The 23,888-nt window shown below is 37.8% G+C and overlaps 2 protein-coding genes across 2 annotated transcripts; both read right to left on the bottom strand.

The window, feature by feature from the left end:
• Window positions 1-209: 209 nt before the first annotated feature.
• LOC115920746 lies at window positions 210-18,761 on the bottom strand. The gene is made up of 4 exons (XM_030977313.1): window positions 18,602-18,761; window positions 5,553-5,869; window positions 3,101-3,193; window positions 210-2,169 (listed from the first exon to the last, which is right to left on the bottom strand). Exons 2-4 carry the CDS (start codon window positions 5,845-5,847, stop codon window positions 2,057-2,059), a joined length of 501 nt encoding a protein of 166 aa, XP_030833173.1. The 5' UTR covers window positions 5,848-5,869; window positions 18,602-18,761; the 3' UTR covers window positions 210-2,056.
• A 3,054-nt stretch (window positions 18,762-21,815) lies between these two features.
• On the bottom strand, window positions 21,816-23,418 carry LOC115920533. Its single transcript, XM_030976406.1, has 2 exons — window positions 23,128-23,418; window positions 21,816-21,856 (listed from the first exon to the last, which is right to left on the bottom strand). Exons 1-2 carry the CDS (start codon window positions 23,411-23,413, stop codon window positions 21,816-21,818), a joined length of 327 nt encoding a protein of 108 aa, XP_030832266.1. The 5' UTR covers window positions 23,414-23,418.
• Window positions 23,419-23,888: the final 470 nt, after the last annotated feature.

Below are 23,888 nucleotides of genomic sequence, written 5' to 3'. Positions count from 1 at the left end.
GAAGAAGAAGAAGAAGAAGATGAAGAAGAAGAAGAAGAAGAAGAAGATGAAGAAGAAGAAGAAGAAGAAGAAGAAGAAATAGAAAAAGAAGACAAAGAAGAAGAAGATGATGATGAAGAAAGAAGGAGAAGGTGGAGAAGATGAAGAATGTAAATTTCAATGTGTACTTAACAAGGTTAAACAAGAAATATGCAACGACACCATGCAAATTATGTAAATTCTCAAATTTAATTTCTACAGATGACTACATGTTTTTGTGTTTTTTACACTGTAAAGCACATAAATAAATGAACTACGTCTGAATGACATGGGTAAAGACTGGTTTAGCAATGACAAAAAGAATGTACTCCGGCTCCAAAGCTTTTCAATTTGGGCAGACATATACCCTAAACCGATCAAATGTACGGAATTTGGAGCCTATGATCATAGCAACAACACAACATTACAACAAGGATCTGCATTAGCCCCATTCCCTTGTAGCATTCCGTTTTGTTAATACTGCTGAAAAAAAAATATGTTGGATGTTTGAAAATCTTTGCCTGTACTATTTTGCTTGTTACACTTCATTACTTTAATCTATTTCATTTTTAAAAATACATTTTGATTAGCTTGTCCATTATTATATATCTTCAAGTTAGTTAATAATCTTACTATTTATTAATTGCAAACTATGTCGAAAATTGTCAGGAAATGCCGTGTAACAAACATGCGAGTTAAACAATGTTTCGAATCTGGGGGCTTACTGCAGTAGGCCGTTTCATTGGTGCGGATGTTGGGCTAGCAGGTTTACCCGTCCAATCGTCGATACTCGTATTGGTTTTTGTAAAAACACAAAAACGCCAAAAAGGTATGGATTAAATGGAGGGGGTGATTAGAGTCATTGATTTCAAATCACCTTGAAATTAATAATGTTCGATCATGATTTGGTTTTAGTATATAAAGCCGTACAGATCCTGACAGAATGAATACAGATGTGATCCATGTAATCATGCAATGGAGACAATAAGCCATCAATGTAGGTTGCTCTCTACGTCTAATCACACACAAAAAGTGTGGACCACGGTCATAAAAAGACACTTTGGAGATAGCATTTAATGATCCACAAATATCCACAGATGTTTTACACACGTTCTGTGCATTATTGTGGTTAAAACGCAAAAGCACTACAGATCCAAAGCTTACAGTACTGTTCTAGAGTCATGAAAACTTTTGATTGAAAATAATTTCTCCATTGCTGCTTATAAGCAGCAATGGAGAAATTATTTTTTATATAATTATTTTAATTTTTCAAAAGGCCTACTTCATTATCAGATTGAAAACAATAAATGTGACATAATTTTAAAAAGGAAAACGTTGAACTAAAAACATTCAAATGCCATATATATACACCAGGGCCCGTATTCAATTCAATACTTAAGTACAGAATTTAAGCTTTTTATCTAGTATTAGGCTTAGATAAAATACTTAGCCAATTCTGGTATTTAATTCAAACTTTTGGCTAAGTATTTTACCCTATATTTAAGTCAACTCCTTACCAGACTTAAGCCAATTATTTGGAGGCCTTGATTTTCTTACGCAGTATTATAACCTGCGCACAATTATATCAGCGCGCATTTATTAATACTAGATAAGTAAATTACTTAACTTAGCCATTTAATTATGCTAAGTATTGAATTGAATACCGGCCCAGGCTTCGAGAGGAGAGGACGGAGTATCCGACAACATTTGATGGATTTTTTTTAAATAGAAAAAACGGAATATGCACAGAAAAAAATACCAACAATTTATTTACTAATATCTAGATGACAAGCATGAATAGTTATTGCCTCAAACAAATACAAAGTCGCGCAGAAAAATTTCTCCCTGTAACCGTGTGACTACGTAAAATAGCATTGTTATTAGCTAAGGTGATTGGATTTCACGACATCATATTATCTTTTTGTTTCTTAATTGTTAGATTTGGGAAGGGAAAGTGAAAGAGAGTTTCCTACTATGAATGAAGTTATCTACACTATGTAAAAAAAAAGTGAATGAAAAATTACAAAAGTATGAACGTTCATGTTTCCATTTTCTCGTCAGTACCCTCATCAGGCTTGTTAGCTGGAACCTTACACGGTGTCTTCGTCTTTGCACCAGTCTTAGTTCCACCAGCGGCCTCTGCTCCCTCACCTACCATTCACATAAAATAATAATATATAGAACATTTAGAAGATAGTTCGAATAAAGGGAAAGTCCACTCTGATATAAAGTTGGTTTTAATAGAAGCAGAAAGATGACAGGAATAGGTCAGTGAAAAGTCAGTGAGCAAATTCCGATTAAAAATAAGAAATTATGTATTTTTATTATTATGTAGTTGCGATCAATCAAACCCTAATTGGCAACTCTGTGACATATTTTGTGAGGTCCCTTCCTGTTTGATCTGTACAAAAAAAGAAAATTATTGATGATAAGATAAATAAGCTGTTACATTCCCTGATAACGCATTATGTTTCCTCATTGCCCATATTGCCACCACAGGCGCGTACGCAGGAGGAGGGGTTGGGGTCAACCCCCCCTCATTTTTTTTAGTGTTTCTTTTTTTTAATTAAAAAAAAGGGGGAAAAGGTTATGCTAATGGATGACCTAAAAAAGGTGACCTTACCCCACCACCCCCCCCCCCCCCCCTCCTACGGATCGAAATGTCAATCGGTCCAATTTTCAAATTTCGGGACAATTTTTTTTTTTTGCTCTTCCCTTCATGTCTCTTTTATTTAATTTAGTTATTGCTCAACGGGGGGGGGGGGGCTAATGGAGCTCTATTTGTTTTAATCAACACCCCCCCCTATTGGAACAACACAAAATAATATACATTTTCCTACTTTCTTTTATTACAAGGCGGGTCGTCTCTTCTTTTTTAAAGGTAAAAATCACGTTATCATCTTTAAAAAAAAAAAAACAACAATTTTTGGGGCCTAGGGAGGGGGCCCGGGCCCCCGCCTATGTACTCTCTGCTGCATTGCTCGGCTGAAAGCGACAAATCGCCTTTTTGTGATAGTGGAAAGTTCTGGTTGTCTCATAAAGCTTGTGAAAGGAATAGAAAATTGTGAATAATTATGATTACCTGGTGTGCCACAAGGAGGGCTCGGGAGGGATATAGGTGAGTCATTGAGGGTTTCTGCGTCTGACGGGACAAGAGTTATAAACTTCTCTAATTCTGGAGAAAATGAAACAAGAATATTTGTTACGGTTTATGAAAAAAATACTGATTTTCTTTCTCTCCTGTCTATATCTCTCGAACTATAATTTGTTTTCTTTCGCACTCCGCTTTCATCCTCTCTCTCTCTCTCTCTCCCTCTCTCACTCTCCCTCTCTCTCTCTCTCTCTGTCTTTTTCTCTTTCCTTCCTTTTTTCTAAGGGTATATATTTAATATAATTGTGTTCACCCTCTTTGCATATGATGCCAATACAGTTTTAAAAATGTCAATTATTACAATTTTCAAGATTTGTGAGGTCGGAGTGCGAAAAATTACATCTTTACAAGAGGAAAAAACCCAATCCTGATGGGGTTTTAACCACAATCTATTATTGTGAGGGAGCGTAGCGAGCAAGCTTTGGGGGAGGGGATTAAAGAAAAAGTTGCTTTTAGGCGCTTTAAATTAGGGGCACATGTTATGGAAAAAGGAATAAGGAGCACTTATTAGAAAGACACTTATTACAGTATAAAAGAAAAGGAGCATATGTCAAGGTAAAAAGGATAGTTTTCAATGGTGAAAATGGGGCTCTTTTCGCACCTGACTGGGGCACACACCAGAGATTAACAATGACACTAATGATAATGGAAAATGGGCATTTGTCGAAGGAAAAGGGAACCTATAAGATTTTGATATGGGCAATTATCAAAGGTAAAAAGTGGCATTTTTGAAAAGGGGAAGGGGCTGTTATAAAAAAAGAAAAGGGGTCCTCATTAGAACGAAAAAGGGTGCATGTTCAAGAGACGCTTATAAGAGGTAAAACTAGATGGAATTTTGACTGCGCGCAGTCGAAAATGATGCCTCCGCCATAGAGCAATTTAAACAAGTTTGGAGTTTAAATCTCCAGTGGTTCTTGAGATATCATGATAACAATCTCAATGTATGGAATTTCATAAGTTGACCTCTGTGACCCTTGACCTTTGACCTACGTGCTCCAAAATCTAATCAGATTGTCTTCCTATGGTGATACACACTATCATTAAGTTTGAAGTTTAAATCTCCAGTGGTTCTTGAGATATTATGATATGGTGATACATACTATCATTAAGTTTGAAGTGAAAATTCTCCAGTGGTTCTTGAGATATCGCGATAACGATCTCAATGTATGGAATTTCATAAGTTGACCTCTGTGACCCTTGACCTTTGACCTACGTGCTCCAAAATCTAATCAGATTGTCTTCCTATGGTGATACACACTATCATTAAGTTTGAAGTTTAAATCTCCAGTGGTTCTTGAGATATTATGATAACAATCTCAATGTATGGAATTTCATAAGTTGACCTCTGTGACCCTTGACCTTTGACCTACGTGCTCCAAAATCTAATCAGATCGTCTTCCTATGGTGATACATACTATCCTTAAGTTTGAAGTTTTTACATCTCCAGTGGTTCTTGATATATCATGATAACAATCTCAATGTATGGAATTTCATAAGTTGACCTCTATGACCCTTGACTTTTGACCTACGTGCTCCAAAATGTAATCAGATTGTTTTCCTATAGTGATACACACTATCACTAAGTTTGAAGTTTAAATCTCCAGTGGTTCTTGAGATATCATGATAACAATCTCAATGTATGGAATTTCATAAGTTGACCTCTGTGACCCTTGACCTTTGACATACGTGCTCCAAAATCTAATCAGATCGTCTTCCTATGGTGATACATACTATCCTTAAGTTTGAAGTTTAAATCTCAAATGGTTCTTGAGATATCGCGCTAACAAACTCAATACAAGGAATTTCATAAGTTGACCTCTGTGACCTGTGACCTTTGACCTACGTACTCCAAAATCTAATCAGATCGTCTTCCTATGGTGATAAATACTATTCCCGAGTCTTAAGTTTAAATCTTAAATGGTTCTTGAGATATTGTGATAACGGTCAAACGGGACGGACGTACGGACGGACGGACAACCCGAAAACATGATGCCTCCGGCACCACCTTCGGTGGCGGAGGCATAAAAAGGGGACATTTATGAGAAAGGAAAAGGAAAAGGGACACATATCAACAGATAAAAGGGCACTTATTAAAATTAGAAAGAAAAAGGGGACGCGTGTCAAAGTAATACAAAAGGGCAATTATCAGATGTGACACTAATAAAAAATGGAAAATTGGCACTTCTTATTACGGAATAGGGGCATGTATTGAAGAAAAAGGGGCAACTGTCAGATTTGAATATGGTGTAATTATACAAATTGTAAAGGGGTACGTAGAAGAATAAAAAGCATGATGGACTTTGTTTTTAGCTCAGTATTTTTTTATCATCACTATGTGGTCGTTTCCGTTATAAATTAACATACTAAATAATAATCTACAAACCTGCTTTGATGTCATTAGCATAGTCCCCCAATCCATTCTTTAGAAATCTCTTTCTTAGATTCTGGGCACTTTCACTCTTCCGTCCATGTCTCAAAACAAACTTGGACAAGAGAGTATTGTATGAGCTACTTGGATTCATACTGTTAATGGCCCCCATCGCTGCAGCTTGGCCCTCGGCTGCGGTGAATCCCAGGTATGTGCTGAAGTCGACTGCGGTGACATTCACAATCGAAATCTTTTTTGACAATCTCACCAGAAATAAGTCAGTCAAAATGTCATCCAAACTGTCATCCATCACAAGTTGCGAAGTACTGACGCTAGAAGAAAAGAAATACATATTTAAAATGTAATAATAGAATAACGTTATGATTTAAATAAACGCATGAATGAATACATTTTTACTCAAACATAATTTTATTCTTATGTTCAGAACAACAAAAAAGCAGTAACTAAAAAAAAAGTTAACACCCTTCTCGTCCCGAACAGACAATTGTTAAAATGCTGTGAGAATCATTTGCTAGAATATGTCTGACATAGCAACATAATATTTTATGCTGTGATTTGAAATGTGGTATTTTGTGAAATCAATTTGGAGCAATGCTAGAGCTTAAGGCATGGTGATAATAATCATCGTCTATTGTAGGATGTGGTTGTGCAACCGCCCTCAGGTTTGCCGAATTCATCTTCATGGTGTGATGTCACAGGAAACACTGTCAGATTCGGTAGGGTCTGGAATCTAGTTGATTCTTAGGGGCGGCAGTTGCACAATCGGGGGGATGCTTTTAATGAATTCATAAAGACCAAGCACTCAATAAAGTCCGGATTGGAAGTGATTGACAAAAATCTACGATCTAAGCTTGATGCACCATTTCAAGAGTGTTTACTCTTCCTCCAGATCGCCACCAGCGTAGCTTAAGGGCGATGTGACCCAGCCCCTCACTCTCCCCTTTCCCTTCCCCTCCCCTCATTCTCTCTCTCTCTCTCTCTCTCTCTATATATATATATATACATTTGTATATATCTCGCCATAATGCTTTTGGGGGAACTACAAATGGTACAAGCCCACTGTACACTATACGATCCGTATACGATTCGATTTGTGTAGAACTTTGCAATATCATTGAATATGAATCCAAGCCTTCATAATATTCTTGATTGAGATTCCAATAATCATATGCATTCAAGTGGGATCTTTAAGTCAGATGTGGGGGGGGGGGGGTGACAAAATCAGTTACAATTCAGAAGTAGTCTTGCCACTGCAGTGCACTTGTCTGACGTCACTGTGATTGCACTGTGGTTTTCAAAGTGCCTTCATAATTCCGATCCTGCTATCCACATAACTTTTGGAAAAGATCTTATTTTTTCAGATTATCATTCCTAAAGATATTGTAAATTTCTGCATTAATCCGCTAAAAGTCTAAATGCATAATTTTGGACTGACTTATAAACATAACAACAACAAAAAAATCAATTAATGTATGACAAAATAAAACTTATATCTCAAAGTATGGTAAGCTGGGAATTCTTACAGGGGTGGCACTCGGGGGGGGGGGAAGGGGCAAAGTGCCCCCACCACTTTTTCAAGTACCCAAAAAGTGCCCCTTTCTACATACTAAGTGCCCCTTTAACTTTGTAAGAAGTGCCCCTTTTACATCATAGTGCCCCTTTTACTATGACAAGTGCCATATTTATTTCTAAAAGTGCCCCTTCCCCTTTCCATTCTCATAAGTGCCTTCTTAAATCTCTATTAAGTTCCCTTTTTCAGGTATGAAAAACGCCCCTTTCACTTTTGATAAGCGCCCCCTTCACCTCTGACAATTGCCCTACTCAAATCTGAGAGGTTCCCCTTTTGCTTTTATAAGGTCCCCTTTTCCTTTGCAAAAAGTGCCCCTTCCCCTTTTAAAACTACCCGTGTTTATTGTGGATAAGCGCACCTTATATTTTCACATGTGCCCCCTTTCCTTTTTAATAAGTGCCCCTTTTTCTTATGATAAGTGCCCCCATTTAAAAAAGAGCCCCTTTCCATTCTCATAAATGCCCCTTTTCATTCCTGTAAGTGCCCCTTTTCATCTTTTGTAAATGACCCTATTCAATTCTGAGAGATACTCATTTTACCTTGAATAATGCCACTTCCCCTTCTGATAAGTGCTCTTTTCATCTTTTATACATGCCCCTTTTATTTTGACACGTCCACCCTTTTATTTCTAATAAATGCTATTTTTCCTTTTTATAAGTGCCCGTCCCCCTTCTCATAATTAACCCTTTTCATCTTTGTTATTAAAGTGCCCCGTTTATTTTAACATGTGCCTCTTTTTCTTTTTAATAAGGGCCACTTCCCCCCCCCCCCTTCTCATAAAAGCCCCCTTTCACCTCCGATAAATGCCTCTATTAAAATCTGATCTGTGCCCTTTTTCTTTCAACAAATACACATTGCCCTTTATCATTAGTGCCTCTTTTTCATCCTCATAAGTGCCTCTTTTCATGTGTGGTCAGTGCCCCTTTTCAGATGCAATAAGTGCCCATTTCACCTCTGATAATTACCCTTTTAACAATGATATGTGCCCCTTTTACTTTTCTGATAAGGAACCTATCCCTTATTTATAAATGCCCCTTTTCACTTCTTATAAATGCTCCTATCAAAATCTGATGGGTGCCTTTTTCCCGTCGACAATTGCCCATTTCCTATTCTCATAAAATCCCTTTTCATTCCAGATGCGCGCCTCTTTTTTTAAGGTGTAAGAAGTGCCCCATTTTCACCTCTCATAATTAGCCTTTGTACTGTGACATGTAAGTGCTTCTTTTCTAATAAGTGTCCCCTTTTCCTCTCATCATTAAAACGTGCCCCTAATTTCAAGCGACTAGAAGCAATTTCCCCCAAAGCTCGCTCGCCACATTCGCTTGTACTTATAGATGTTATAATTATGTAACTTATCAAAGGTTTATTCAGTCTTCCGTTATGAGAATGTGCGTATAACCCCATAGGGATTGTTTTTTCCCCCTCTTTATAAGATGTTATTTTTCGCACTGCCACCTCACAAATCTTTAAAATTTTCCTCGCTCGCAAATGAATTTTCAGACCATCGCACCCAACTGCAAAGTATGATGCTTAAGCTATATTTCATTATGATGTATAAAGAGAAACAAATATTTAAACTGTCTCTGATAATGTAATCACAATATAAGGGTATATACCAATGTCTAAAAAATTGTATATTTTCGCTTTGAGATTTCCCTTTAAAGGTACCCTTTTTTCAAGAAAGTGCCCTTTTTGTTGGTGTCCCCCCCCCCCTCCACTTTGGAAGTCACTCCGCCGCCTCTGGCTGGAAAGATGATCGCAAAGGCTTTCGAGATATAAATCCTAGGCGAATTCAGTAGCCTTGTCCATTACATTTGGAACCCGTACGCGCACTACATGGCACCCATACGATGCTTGGTGCAGAAGTTGCTTCCAGGTTCCTAGTATAATGCGTTATCAGTACATTTTGAATACAAAATATATTAATATTGCACTTTACCCCTCACATCATCAGTTCATAAACAGTACAAAACCTTTACCATTTTATTATTTCTATGAAACGTATTTCACATGGATGTTAGAACCATACAGTCATGATGTCATGGTTCCACAGCGCCGTCGATCTTTAGAGCTCTCGGCCTCGTGTCCTTTAAAGCCCATCTGTACTAGTGTACAGGAGGGATTATACCACCCTTTTGTCCGCTTTCTTTGTCAGACATGTTCATAGTGAAGGTCACTGGACGGGTGGTTATCTCATCAAATCACCTCTCAATTAACATAAGAAAAGAGGATCATGGGGGACGTAAAGGTCACCGATTATGCATTGTTTATTATATAGAAGGCGCAAGTAGCTACAAGTAGTGCAGTGGGGCTTTAAGTCTTAATGGCAATATTAAGCATTCCAACCGACAAGCAAATCGGTTGCATAGAAAGAAAAATTCGGTCAAACCTGACGTAATACTTCCAAACATAAATATGATGACATCGAGCAGACACACGTCACGCTTCGCCGTGCAACAATCCAGCAAACACACAGGCCCGAATTCACAAAGGAGGTTATGTACGTCATACGACGCGTTTCGACGCGTTTTTACAAACCTTGGTTTGTAAAAAACAAAAGGAGGTTTGTCGAAACAAAAGGAGGTTTGTCGACAAACCTCCTTTGTGAATTCGGGCCATAACGTTCTTAAAACGTCCCGAAGACAATAAAAAAAGTGTATATGAAACGCTAATTTGGACGCTAACAACGTGTTGTGTTTGCCATGGCTCCTGCCTAAATTATAGGGTAATAAGCTATTAACAAACCCATTACATACTCACAATTATTTTCTTAAAGTGTTGAAAATGTCACCAAAGCTGTTTAGAAATTAGCCGATATGCTATTCGGACTCTGCATGACATCTGGAGTTATTGCTTATAGAATTGTATTGATATAATTATAGTCAATGTACTTTGATCCAATAATAAACAACCGTGATATCAGCCTGTGCCTGTATAGATCTTGTTTATTGAAATATTTGTGAACAGTGGATTTGTTTGTTAGCGCAGATCATGTTATGCACCTCATAATGAAGTATCGATATTAGAATCTACATTTCTATTTTTCAGATTTTATACGTGATTTATGTGGCCTGTTATGTTATAGTCGACAAATATTGAAAAAGCAATTTGCCAACAAGGTATAACATGATTGCAAATTACTTTCAAGAAGTTAACTCAAGAGTTGTCCCAATGCCTTACTGCACTGTCCATTATAAAACATGAGCGACAATATTCAAGCAATCTAATAAATCATAGCAACAGTTATATGTGTGTCATCTTTAATCGAGCGGCGTCATCTTCGCCCTGGACTTCGCTAACCTGGCCTTACTCTCCAGATGCCCATTACTCATCTCAAGGGATATGGAGACCGGGCATTTTCCTCTATTGCTCTTCGCCTGTGGAATTCCCTCCCATCATCTATTCGCGAAGTTGACAACCTGGACCACTTCAAAGCTTCACTCAAAACTCACATCTTCCTTCAGACATTTAAATGCTAATTTTATTGGAGGAGCTCGCGCCTTTGAATGTTCTTTTTAAGAGATATATGGCGCCATACAAATGCTGTTCATCATCATCATCATCATCATCATATGACTATTAATTTGAGAACGATTCGAATGATTCGACTACTTAGAATTCATTGATTGATTTCCCTTAACATAAATTATTCATCCATTTAATCATGAGTTCACTTGACTCAATATTAACTTAACCCATAACTCCATGAATATCTAACGGATCAAACAAAAAGTGCAGACTGAATTACACCAGTTTTTAATATCCAATTTCAGTATTATACAAACATTGGTATAATTAATTAATCGACTCTTAATATCGAAAATACATGCATGCACAATGTATTTGACAATCATCCCCCAGTTTTAAACGAGATGATTTTTGTTTACGTGTATTTTGTGACATGTGAAGGCCAATAGGTTACAAATTAATATGAATGTAACAAAATATATGATATTTCGTTCAGCCAAAATACCTGACATTATCAAAACATCAATTAAAATGTTTGAAATTGAAAAGTTTCATAGCATAAACTTCCTTGGCGTCATAATCGACGAAAGGCTAAATTGGACAGAACATGTTTACAATGTTCATGAAAAATAACTATATATATCGGTATAATTTGTAGGTTACGTTCAGTTATACCTTGCAAAAATGTATTAATGTTATATAACCCCTGTATCTTGCAATATCTCAGTTATTGTACCTTTTCGACTTTGCACTAATTCCCACTATCTTGCCCACACCAAGTCGCTGTTTAAAATTTAATAATAAATTAAAGGAATTAAATACCTTAAAACCTTTTGATAATATTAAATTAAAATTTAGACTTGTTAATGTTCGAACACGTCAAAGTTGTACTACCTGCAGTTTTAGACAATATATTATGCCAAAGCATGTTAACACATTTATTTAACAAATGAAATAAACCTAATATTTTCTTGCCATACTGCCGTATAAATCTAACACAATGTAACTCTATACTTTATAAATATATTAAACTATGGAATGCTCTTGAATCTTATTTTAAAAGTATACAATCCAAAAATGCCTTTGAGTATAAGTTCAAACAAACCATCATAAATATCTATTAGCTTCACACTTCTATTTTTCTATACAATCGTTAGCAATATATATTTTTAAAAGATTTCTTCTGTTTCTTTATTTTAACTTGTTAAATGTTTGAAATGTAATATGCTTATCGTTTCGTATTGTGCTTTGTTTGTATTTTATATTTGCTGTTTCCATTTATGATTGTAAGGGGGAATCGCTGTGTTTATTGCAGGCCACTGGCCTTCTATCGGGATTTCTCAGGCAAATTTTATTATATATCATTATATCTTTGTATATTATGAAATATTTAAATTGAACTGAACTAAAAATGAACTTCAAAATACTAATGACATAAATAATAAACTGTGTGATAATTTCGTGCTCTCAAGATATTTTCTCGCAACCTAAAAGTATCGCCTAAAGAGATCTCAACTTTCCTTCTAAACACAGGAAATGTGAAATAACTAAGAAGAAATGTTTATTTGCTAATCATATAGAAAAAGAATAATGACATAGGCTTAAAGTCTTTTAAATTGGCACATACACGTACTGCTTCATTATCATAATAATGATATTTTCAAGAAGACAAGAAACAAGGAAGTATAAAGAAGATGAATGACATGTGGGGATTTTTTAGTTTCAGTCGTGTCAAAGTTCAGTAACTCGGTGACTACAAAATTTTCTCATTCCAATAGACGTTATCCAAGAACCACGAAAATCCAGTGGGCAGGAGGTTAACTAGCTGCATCAACATGCATGGTAAGGGGGGTCAATATTCATCCTCGTTAACTCTAGAGAAATTAGATATAAAAATGAATTATACAATTATTAATTGTCTCTCCCAAGATTTTCCTCTCAACATGCATTCCCTTATCAAACTGTCCCAACTTCAACATTTCAGAAAATTTGTTTTCCCTTTATTAACATCAATACTAAGATATAGTATAGTAGTATAGTATCGTATAGTCCTAAATGCTCGCTTTACCTTCCAGTTTATAACTGTCTAGAGGAATATTTGACATACATCCACGCTTTTAAAGGCCTGTGTATTATCGAAAAACTGAGATCGAAAGATAAAAGTCTCATAATATGACTGTAGAAGATCTGAACAATGTAACAAACCTATCAATTAATTTTGTTAAGAGAATGGTAAAGCAATCGTAGAATGGAATAACGTAGTAATTTTTCTTAAAAACCTAAAATTGTATTTAAAGTAGAAGTGATAGGACTTCATATACCTTCTTCAATGATTTCAGCACAAAGACCCATGTCATTCTCCCGGAAAAAAAGCCGCAATTTCAGCGCGCTCGTTCTATCTGTGCTATGCTTGCTGACAAATTGATGAAGTAAGCTCTCGTACGCCGACTGAGGATTGAGTTGAAGAAAACTCACAATTTGAGCGTTGTCACCCTGCGTAGCATTGAACCCAGGCGCGCCGGAAGCAGTTTGGGATTGGGGGGGGGGGGGGCAAACATTCCAGGGGGCTCACATTCAAGGGGCAGTGACGTAATGAGAAAAAAAGTCCGGAAGGGGGGGGGGCAGACGAAAAAGCTGCATTACCACCACGTCTTACACGTCACATCGATCAGGTAGAGCGTAAATTGGCGTGGGGTGCAGGGCATGAGCCTCGGCAGGGGGTCAAGGGGCTGAGCCCCCGGAAGCTCAGGGGTTTTAGGTATTTAAGTACTGTTAGATGAGCATCCAGGGGCCCTCTGTAAGGCAATTGGCGTGTTTCAAGGGGGAAGCCCCCAGAAGCTCAGAGGTTTTAATATTTAACTACGGTCAGAAGAGCATCCAGGGGCCCGCCTTAGGGCCCTTGGTTGAGTCCAGGGGCAGAGCCCCCGGAAGCTCAGGGGTTTTAGGTATTTAATTACGGTCAGATGAGCATCCAGGGGCCCGCCTTAGGACTCAGGCGGGTAGACAGGGGGGCGGTGAGGGCGGTCGTCCCCCAAAAAAAAACGCCGGCCAAAAAAAAAGAAGAGAGAAATAAAAAGAAGTAAGGAAGCGGACGTAGGAAGAAAAAGGGTTAAGAGTCGAGAACGGTATAACGAATTGTCTTCTTTCTCTAATAATTTAATGAAACGTCAAAGCTTCCGCGCTTCGCGCGGGAGGGGGGAATTGAATTCAGATAAGGATTAAGAGTCGAGAAAGGTACAACGAATCGTCTTCTTTCTCTGATATTTCATGAAACGTCAAAGCTTCTTCGCTTCGCGCGGGAGATTCGGGGAAACTGAATTCAGACAAGGATTAAGAGTCGTTTGAGAATGGTACATTGAATCGTCTTCTTGTATTAATAATCTAATGAAACGTCAGACCTATGCGCGGAGGAAGGGGAACTTGTTGCAAACAAGCAGTTTGGGATTGGGGGGGGGGGGCAAACATTCCAGGGGGCTCACATTCAAGGGGCAGTGACGTAATGAGAAAAAAAGTCCGGAAGGGGGGGGGGCAGACGAAAAAGCTGCATTACCACCACGTCTTACACGTCACATCGATCAGGTAGAGCGTAAATTGGCGTGGGGTGCAGGGCATGAGCCTCGGCAGGGGGTCAAGGGGCTGAGCCCCCGGAAGCTCAGGGGTTTTAGGTATTTAATTACTGTTAGATGAGCATCCAGGGGCCCTCTGTAAGGCAATTGGCGTGTTTCAAGGGGGAAGCCCCCAGAAGCTCAGAGGTTTTAATATTTAACTACGGTCAGAAGAGCATCCAGGGGCCCGCCTTAGGGCCCTTGGTTGAGTCCAGGGGCAGAGCCCCCGGAAGCTCAGGGGTTTTAGGTATTTAATTACGGTCAGATGAGCATCCAGGGGCCCGCCTTAGGACTCAGGCGGGTAGACAGGGGGGCGGTGAGGGCGGTCGTCCCCCAAAAAAAAACGCCGGCCAAAAAAAAAGAAGAGAGAAATAAAAAGAAGAAAGGAAGCGGACGTAGGAAGAAAAAGGGTTAAGAGTCGAGAACGGTATAACGAATTGTCTTCTTTCTCTAATAATTTAATGAAACGTCAAAGCTTCCGCGCTTCGCGCGGGAGGGGGGAATTGAATTCAGATAAGGATTAAGAGTCGAGAAAGGTACAACGAATCGTCTTCTTTCTCTGATATTTCATGAAACGTCAAAGCTTCTTCGCTTCGCGCGGGAGATTCGGGGAAACTGAATTCAGACAAGGATTAAGAGTCGTTTGAGAATGGTACATTGAATCGTCTTCTTGTATTAATAATCTAATGAAACGTCAGACCTATGCGCGGAGGAAGGGGAACTTGTTGCAAACAAGGATTAAGAGTCGAGAACGGTCCAACGAATCGTCTTCTTTCTCTAATAATGCAATGAAAAGCTCCCCCCCCCCCCCTCCCTGCACCCGCGGCCCTAGGGAGCGCGCTCTGTAAGTGATGCGCACGCTTCGCGTGCTCACTACCGCCCCCCCTTAAAATGAAATCCTGGCTACGCGCTTGCCTTAGGTCCCTTGGTGGGGTCCGGGGGCGAAGCCCCCATAAGCTCTGGGGTTTTAAGCATTTAATTACGGTCAGATGAGCATTTTTTTTACCTTAAGTTGTGACATTGGCAGGTCATTTATTTGTTTCTCCGTCTTTCTTTCTTTTTCTCTTTAACATACTCTTTAAAAAAGGAGGGGGGGGGGGGTTCGAGCCCAGCCACTTTGCAGACCATGACATAAAGGCTTCCAAATAAGCGTACTTTGCCTGACTGTAATTTGGGAATTTCCTTTTTTCCAACAAACGCATAAAAAGGTATGACTTACGAAAAAAATGGAGAAAAATGCCGGAAAATCATGTCACAACATCAACATTTGTAAATCACTGGTTTCGAATAAGAAATACATCTCCCCCCCCCCCCCATCAGTACGCCAGCGTTCAGGGGCTCATGTCTTCTCACCCCTATAACAAAAAAACGGACACGCTTTCCCATTCTCGCACAATATGTCCACGATACGCGCGTATCGCTATTATAGATATCCCCATTTAAAATACCGTATAGGTGGCATGCGCAATGTTTATGAAATTTAATTCCTGTGAACTTTCCTTTTTCTTTGAATGGAATTGTACATGTGATTTAATTCAGGTTTTTATGATTGTTACGTTCTTTTGGATTAAAAATACAAACCATGTTTACTCGTTTACTGTTTTTTTTTTTTTTTTTTTTTTTTTGGGGGGGGGCAAAAATGCGTTTTGCCCCCCCCCCCCCCCCCCCCTCCCCCCACTTCTGGCGCCTATGATTGTACCCCATATAAACGCTTAGCTGTGCTGGGGTGACGCCGTTAATTTCTGTATCAATAGCCCGTCATTTAGAATGTTTTCATCTATGAAACCCGCCATCGCTTCCTATTAAGTGGATGCTGTAAAAAAAAATATATATATATATATATAAAATCTCTCGCAAGAATATTTTTATCTGAATATGTGTATAATCAGGGTTGCCCTGGTATAATCATAGAACAACACTGTACAGTGCAATCTATGAGGAAGTACTCAAAGTTGATGTAGTGTGTTAATTGAATGGAAAAATACCATCGTAAAACACAAAGGGAATATCAATACCAGTAGTACAATTACAGTTAAGGAAAAAAATCCTTCGTTTAAAAAATCAAGCGCTATTTAAAGGATGGTATAAAGATTACTCAGCAAAGACGGTATGAAATCACACAAGAATCGAATGAGAACGTAAAACGCATCCAGGACTTACTCATGAAATGTGTGTATTTTATAATTATGCAGGTAATGTAGCGTGCCACTTGATAATGTAACATGACCCGCGAAACCACAACTATGTATTAAATGACGTTAGTTTCTGTTTTCAATGGAGATCTTTTTTATTGATAGATACTCCAGATAACACTGAAATGAAACACAAAAGAGCATGGAGTAGAATATTTTATTGTTTAAAAAAAAATGATCGATGCCCTTTTTTGTAGTGTCGCTCATCGAATCAGATGTGCTGTGGTCACGGGCAATTCCGCATTCTAGATGACGCCAAAATGCTCTGTCTTAAGTTAACGCCATTAGTTCGAATACAGTAGGCTATCATAATCAGGGAAGTTACTGCAGATACTGTATTGGTTCATTTTGTTTAATTGATAAACTAATATTATGTGATGCACTTCAATCTGTAGTCAAAATCAATCCGCACATTTTTTAAAATTTTCATCGCCCTGATTTGACATCAATGGCCATTTTTTAAAGGGGGATGACGGTTCTCAGTGTTTAACAATTCGTCCTCTACTCACACATAATCATTGAATCATAAGACTGTATTACCTCCATCAGTATAATAACATTGGCATCGACATGAGAATAGTTAAGTTTGAGCTAAATTTCATGAGCACGGGGACTTATTTCATCGCTGTCGTTGTTCACGGTATTTTATATTCACAAGAGGAATATCTGCTTTGGAACGATTGCTTTGAGGTGATCTATAATATAGGCATTGTATAGGCATTGCAAATCACAATAATTCCGGGGATTCCCCATGACGTAGATAACAAGGTCTTTTGGCGCCATTTTACGTTACGCTAATCAATTTGTTTTTCTCCGTCTGTCTAGTTGCCAGTTTCCAGAGACATGTCTGAATAGAGTTCAGGGTACAGTAAGGAGATAAATGCTGTTTGGACTTTAAAGTCTGGACAGCATTTATTCACGCATTTATGATGGAACCCTGTACCTTGAACGTTGCATATATATGTACATTCTAGTTAAACATTTCTTAATCGGTCTGAACAATATATGTAAGGCCAAGATATGAGTCACTTATTCATTTCTTTGAGGATAGACGAATATATTTTGTCATTTTGTCACATTAATTATAGAAGCCATGATTACGCATCTCTCAAGCTATCGCTCTCTCTCTCTCTCTCTCTCTCTCTCTCTCTTTCTCTTTCTTTCCCCTTCTTTCCCTCTGTTTCTTTCCCTATCTCTCTCTCTCTCTCTTCTTTCTTTCTTTCTCCCTCTTTTCCCTTTCTTTCTTTCTCCCTGTTTTCCCTTTCTTTCTTTCTTTCTCTTTCTCCCTTAATTTGTTATCTCTATTCACATTAGCAGAAATTATCAATTTCAAACATTATTTTAATGCATTTAATGCAATCAGAACATCGTACTTGGCAAGTAAAGAAGTTGCAAAAAAAAATAGAACGTATTTTCAACCGTTAAAGTTTTAGCGCCGTTTTTATATGAACCCTACTTTTAATAAATTTGTGACGCTTATTGTTATGTTGGTGTAAACGTCTGCTATAGAAATCTGACAGATAATACCAACAAATAGTCATTGTAAAAGTATCGGGGGATTTTCGAAATGGGTCCAAAGTCTTATAACAGTGCTCAAATTTGAAATTTTGAATATAACACTCACTGTTGCTTGTGAATCGAACATGGGGGGGGGGTCAACATAATTCAATGGCCGATTTGCTACAGTTCTGCATGGCACAGAGCAGGCTATGGCTCGAATTATCGTGGATTATATCACATTTTAAGAGCAATGTAATAGCTTTTTAACATATCATATATCAAATCCGGCGTTTTTCTTGGTTCTCGAATTGAAATATGGTAGTATGTGCTTAATTCATTGATTAGTCGTATTACATCAACCTAATAGCATAGGCTCAGAACCAGAGGGATGTAGTTCTTTTATTTTTTTTAAAGAGTTACCACCCTTCCGGCATTCAACAGACGGTATGATATTTATGCGAATAACATTTAGCACAGGGCGTATACTGATAACTTGTATACTACTGATTTTGTTTTTGCATGTTATAACAATGACACGCTTTCTACTTGAATATGCATTATGATAAAAGGCCAAATGCATAAACAATAAAAACAGGAAATCTCTTAGTTCTTAATGGGTGAAACGCCCATTACAAATTTATAATTTCCCTCGATTTCTTAATTACTAGTTTCTAATTTCTTGAACGATGAGCAAATTTTAAGACTTACCGAAATGCAGAATCGATGTAAACTGCGGATATAATCAAGAAAGACACCTTATGATAGCAGACTATGAGAAATGTTCTGAAGTCTTTGGTATAAACCAGATCGTTCACTGTGTAAAGAAAATGGCGCAACCGTTTACTAATAGTGCATGTAGCTCCGGTAGTCTCATTTTCGCTCGCTGGATCTGCTACAGCGCAAAAGTAGCTCGGTCGACGTCACTTTCAAACTAGCCAATCAGCTTGCAATGACGTCATATTGTATGCGGCAGCAAGTATATTTTGCTAGTTTTCTTTTGGACGCTATTGTATGTCAAATATATTTGCAGAAGCATGAATGAATGGAACACAGACAGTGCACGACCAATACAATGAATCTGGATTCTGCAGACTGCATGAGACTGATGATGTAGGCAGTAGCACGCCTCGTTGCAATTTTTATTCAGAATCCACACAGAAGAAGGCGTAGATAGGAGAACTGTTTCATGTCACAATGAGGTTACCATGATCACATTCATCATGTATAGGTATTATTATTATCATTATCCTTACTTACACACACAATATTTGAAAAAGATAACATTGACTTTTTTTCTCCCCATCCCACAGAAGAGACATAAAGCATGTCAAGTGCCTCAATTTTTTGTCGGTTAGCTAAAACATTTCAACACCCTCACAGCCTCCAACCCCCTTCTAAAAAAGAATTAACAAAGATCGTCTGATTCTCGTCCAGCTGAGAAGGGTGAAACTGATCGTCAGAGTTTCAATTTCTTTTTTTTATTACTCCCCCCCCCCCCCACAAAAAGTTTAAATAAATAAATATAAAATAAAAGTTCACTCATTCTGCGATCTGCCGACAAGCTTAAAAATTGTAGGGTATACCTGAAGAAAATTTACTATGAGAGAATTGCATCCCACCCCTTATAAGCAATAGACATTCCAATTAAATCATAATTAGGCTACTTGAGAACTGCTCAGGGGTAAATAGTCACATTGTTTCATAACTCAATTATTAGGCAAGAGTGTGTCTATCCCTGAATGGCGTTATTCCAATCTCAACAACGCCCATCCCCAAGATTAACTACAAAGAAGATACAAGGGTAATATTTGTTCCCGTAATTTTTGTTTGCATTATATTCAATATATAAACAATACAAATAATTTTCTTTGTAATTATAATAACATTAATTAAATAACTCAATACATGTACAATTCCTAAAAAACGATCGAAAAATTTGAATGAAATCAGTTATAATATAAAAACAAATCAAACCACTACCATCTGCAACTCACACATCTTCTCACATGCACAAACTATGGACCATGTCATCGATGTTTGTCCGATCTACAAATCCCCCCACGGCGCTTCCGGACTTCGCGAGCTCGATGATGAGACAATATGTTGGCTTAATAAGGATCTTCCTATCTAGATGATGTACTCCCTGATATTCTTTGCACGAACGAACGAACGAACTCACATATACGTGTACACACCACAATAACATAAAGTCACAGGCAAAGAACACCCTCGCACACCCCCAACAGCCCCCCGCCCCCACCCACACACACACACACACACACACACACCATACACAGCAAGGTAATACCTGCTCACAGTCATATTCACTTCTAATTCGTCTCATTTTAGCTCTTACAAAAAGCCCGCTAATTTCTATTCGTATATTGTAATATATAACACCCACCACCCACACACACACACTCTTACACACACAAACGCAGAAATTTTTTGTTAACCATATTTTTTCATTACAGATTTTTATTAAAAATAGATAGTTACAAACACATCAATGTAAATAATTCCATACAAATACAAATCTTAATTTCGTTTTCATACGACAAATACATTCATATTCATACATATAAATACTAGATGAATAGCATGAATAGTTATGGCTCCAAACAATTACAAATTTATGTAGACAATCTTCCTCCTGTAATACCGTGTGACTAAGTAAACAAGCATTGCAATTAAGTGGTATTTGATTTCACGACAAGTTATCTACACTATGTAAACAAAAAGTAATTCAAAAATAACAAAAGGATGGACGTTCATGTTTCCATTTCCTCGTCAGGCTTGTAAGCTGGATCCTGACATACTTTCTTCGTTTTTGCACCAGTTTTAGTCCCACCAGCGGCCTCTGCTACCTCACCTACAATTCATAAATAATGTATAAACTATTTAGAAAATTAAAAGGTAAACTAAAGGTAATAATTTTGTTTTGTAGAATTTTGTAGAAACTGAAAAAGTTTGAGCAAATTCCGAACAAAATAAGAGAGTGTACTTTTGAAGTTGCGATCAACCCTAAATTGGCAACTCTGTAACATATCTTGCAAGGTCCCATCCCATTTGATCTGTACTAACAAACACGAAACAATTTTCCTCATGAAGTCCGTTTCGCCTAACTATTGATGATAAGATAAATTATATTCCACATAATAAGAATCTTGCTCTACGATTGGTCAGAAGTAAGTCAAGTGATGAAAGATAATTCGCCCACCATTGATGGAAGAAGAAAAGTTCGTTGCACTGTGTAGATAGTAGTACTATCTACACAGTGCAACGCACTCTAATTGTAAACGCTGCGTATTGCTATCCTCTTTAAGCGCTTTTAGTGTTAGTACGCGAACTTTGGTCACGCGCGAACTAGGGTCACACCACCATATTGCATACACTGTACGTTTCGTACACCGTTTGCTAGATGTTAATTGATGACTTGTTGCTTAGCTCTACAATGACGGAAGAGGTGAAATGTTTCCGATGTGGAATATAAAAGCAAATATTCACCTTTAGGTTTCAGGCGATGGCAAACTATCACTTCCTCGGCGATCTGAATGTATACGCTATCTATCCTCAGCTTCGCTTCGGAAAGATAGCTACATCCAGATCGCCTCAGAATTGATAGTTTGTCCCATCACCTTCACCAACGGCAATTATTTGCTTATTAGCTGTTACATCCCATAAAAAAAGCATTTTGTTTCCTCATTGCCCATATTGCCACCACATTGTGTAATGGATGGTGCGTAGCCTAGGTACTCCTTGTTGCAGTGCTCGGCTGATAGCGACAAATCGCCTTTTTTTGTAATAGTGGAAAGTTGTGGTTGTCTCATAAAGCTTGTGGGTAGAATAGAAAGTTGTGAATATGTTTACCCGGTGTGCCACAATGAGGGGACGGGAGGGGTACAGATGTGTCCACGAGTGTTTATGCGTCTGACGGGACAGGAATTTTAAACTTCTCTAATTCTGGAGACAGAAAACATAAATATTTGTAATGGGTTAGGAACAAAATACTGATTTTCTTTTTTCCCCGTCTCTCTCTCTCTCTCTCGAATTACAATTTCATTACTTTCGCTCTCCGCTTTCGCCCCTCTCATTATTTCTCTCTCTCTCTCTCTCTCTCTTTCTCTCTCTTTTTCCTCCATTTTCATTTAGGGTACATATTTTTTTGTAAAATTGTGTTTACCCACTTTGAGTACAATAACAATATAGTTTTAGAAATGTTAATTATAAAAATTAAAAAATTAAAAAATTAAAAAAGAAACACATTAATAATTCATTTTTAGTGGCGTAGCTACAAGGGGGAACGAGGCATGTGCCTCCCTCAATATAATAGCAAAAAGAATAAGAGCGAGGGAAGATATGATGGAAAAGTGGTTACACGTAAAATAGTACGATAATTTAAGGATATAGAATTCTCAAACTTGCTCTTCCAAATATTACCGCATGTATTTGGTAAACGTGTATCGTAGGAGACCACAAGATAAGGCTTAATTGAAATTTATTGTAAGAAGTGCATTATATGATTTTTGAAAAATGCGTTGAGTTGATCTGATCTGCGTTCTTGATGTATCGTACAGCAGGAGAGATAAATAAATAAGGGAATAGAGACAGAGTAAAACTATGTGCTCGTTTCACTTTAACATGTAATTTGATCGTCATGATTCGGGCAGTATGGTGCCTGAATATAACATTATACATTTTTTTTCCTTCAATCTAAATGAAGTTTATACCACGTCAAAGTGTCTTCTCCCCCCCCCCCCCTTGTTTGCTTTACTACTCTCAAAATGTATAAATCAGGATAATTCATGGCAACGATACGACTGAATATAAAATATACATTTCATCTGGTGTAAGAAATATAATTTTTGCAATAATCAAGGTGTCATTGTTTACTCGCTCACAAGCAGTATTTGGGATCCGGGTTGTATGACTTCGGGCAAGACGTCCTCACTTGATAATTAGTATTCATCGCTAAATTGCACACATTTTTAAATAAAAAAATTGAAGAAAAATTGAAGAGGGAAGACCTTCTTACCAGTTACATAATATCATATTGGAGGCTGGGTGATGATTCGTTATTTTTCAAGAGTCCTGTCACATCTTGACCAGTGTGATGACATTTGATTATATGAAATGCATGGTTGTCTTTGTTTGTGAGCCCATTAAATTGTCATCATCACTATGTGGCTGTCTCCGTTATAAATTAACATACTAAAAAAAAAAAATCTACAAACCTGCTTTGACGAAATCAGCGCAGGGCTTCAATTCTTCACTCTCTAGAAAGATCTGTCTCAGTTGCAGAGCACTTTCGCTCTTCCGTCCATGTTTCATAACATACTTGGAGAGGAGTTTGTCGAATGCGCCATGTTGATTCATGGTGAGATTGACCCCTATCGCTGCGGCATTGCCCTCGGCTTTGGTGAATCCCAGGTACACGCTAAAGTCATCTGCACGGATATTCCCAAGATTAATCAGTTTTGACAATCTCTGCACAACTCTGTCTGTCAAAACGTCTGACATCACAAGTTGCGAAGTTCTAACGCTAGACAAGAAATATACATAATGTAATAACATTATGATTTAAATAAACGAATGAATGGATACATTTTCACTCTAACATAACATTATGTTTAGAACAAAAGGTAGGGTTTGGAACCCAAGGGTGGCGATTGCGCAATCGAGGGAATGCTTTTGAATAAATGATTTCATGTAGATCAAGCAATCAATAAAGACTTTCATAGAAATGATAAAATGCTAAACGGTTCGTTTTGTTTATAACCTGTTGATGTTTGGGGCAAACTGCAATATTGATATATTTTGTACTGATGTACTGATAACACATTATACTAGGAGCCACTGGCGTACTGATGGAGGGGGGACTTGGGGACAGTTGACCCCGCCCCCCCCCCCAATAAAATTCCAATGTGGTTTATTTCTAATTCGAAAACAAGTGATTTACAAATGTTGCTAAAATGAAATGAATTTCCGGGTTTTT

This window comes from Strongylocentrotus purpuratus, unplaced genomic scaffold (genome assembly GCF_000002235.5).
Source record: "Strongylocentrotus purpuratus isolate Spur 01 unplaced genomic scaffold, Spur_5.0 spur5_scaffold_9, whole genome shotgun sequence".
NCBI classification, from domain to species: Eukaryota; Metazoa; Echinodermata; class Echinoidea; order Camarodonta; family Strongylocentrotidae; genus Strongylocentrotus; species Strongylocentrotus purpuratus.
This window is presented reverse-complemented; position numbering and strand designations above follow the sequence as displayed.

Coding starts and splice junctions, on each gene's coding strand:
- LOC115920746 (XM_030977313.1), bottom strand. CDS start 5,847: ATGGATGACAGTTTGGATGACATTTTGACTGACTTATTTCTGGTGAGA. Junction 3,194..5,552: donor TGCTAATGACATCAAAGCAG/GTTTGTAGATTA, acceptor CATTTTCTCCAG/AATTAGAGAAGTTTATAACT. Junction 2,170..3,100: donor CCCTCCTTGTGGCACACCAG/GTAATCATAATT, acceptor TGTGAATGGTAG/GTGAGGGAGCAGAGGCCGCT.
- LOC115920533 (XM_030976406.1), bottom strand. CDS start 23,413: ATGTCAGACGTTTTGACAGACAGAGTTGTGCAGAGATTGTCAAAACTG. Junction 21,857..23,127: donor CGCTGATTTCGTCAAAGCAG/GTTTGTAGATTT, acceptor TTCTGTCTCCAG/AATTAGAGAAGTTTAAAATT.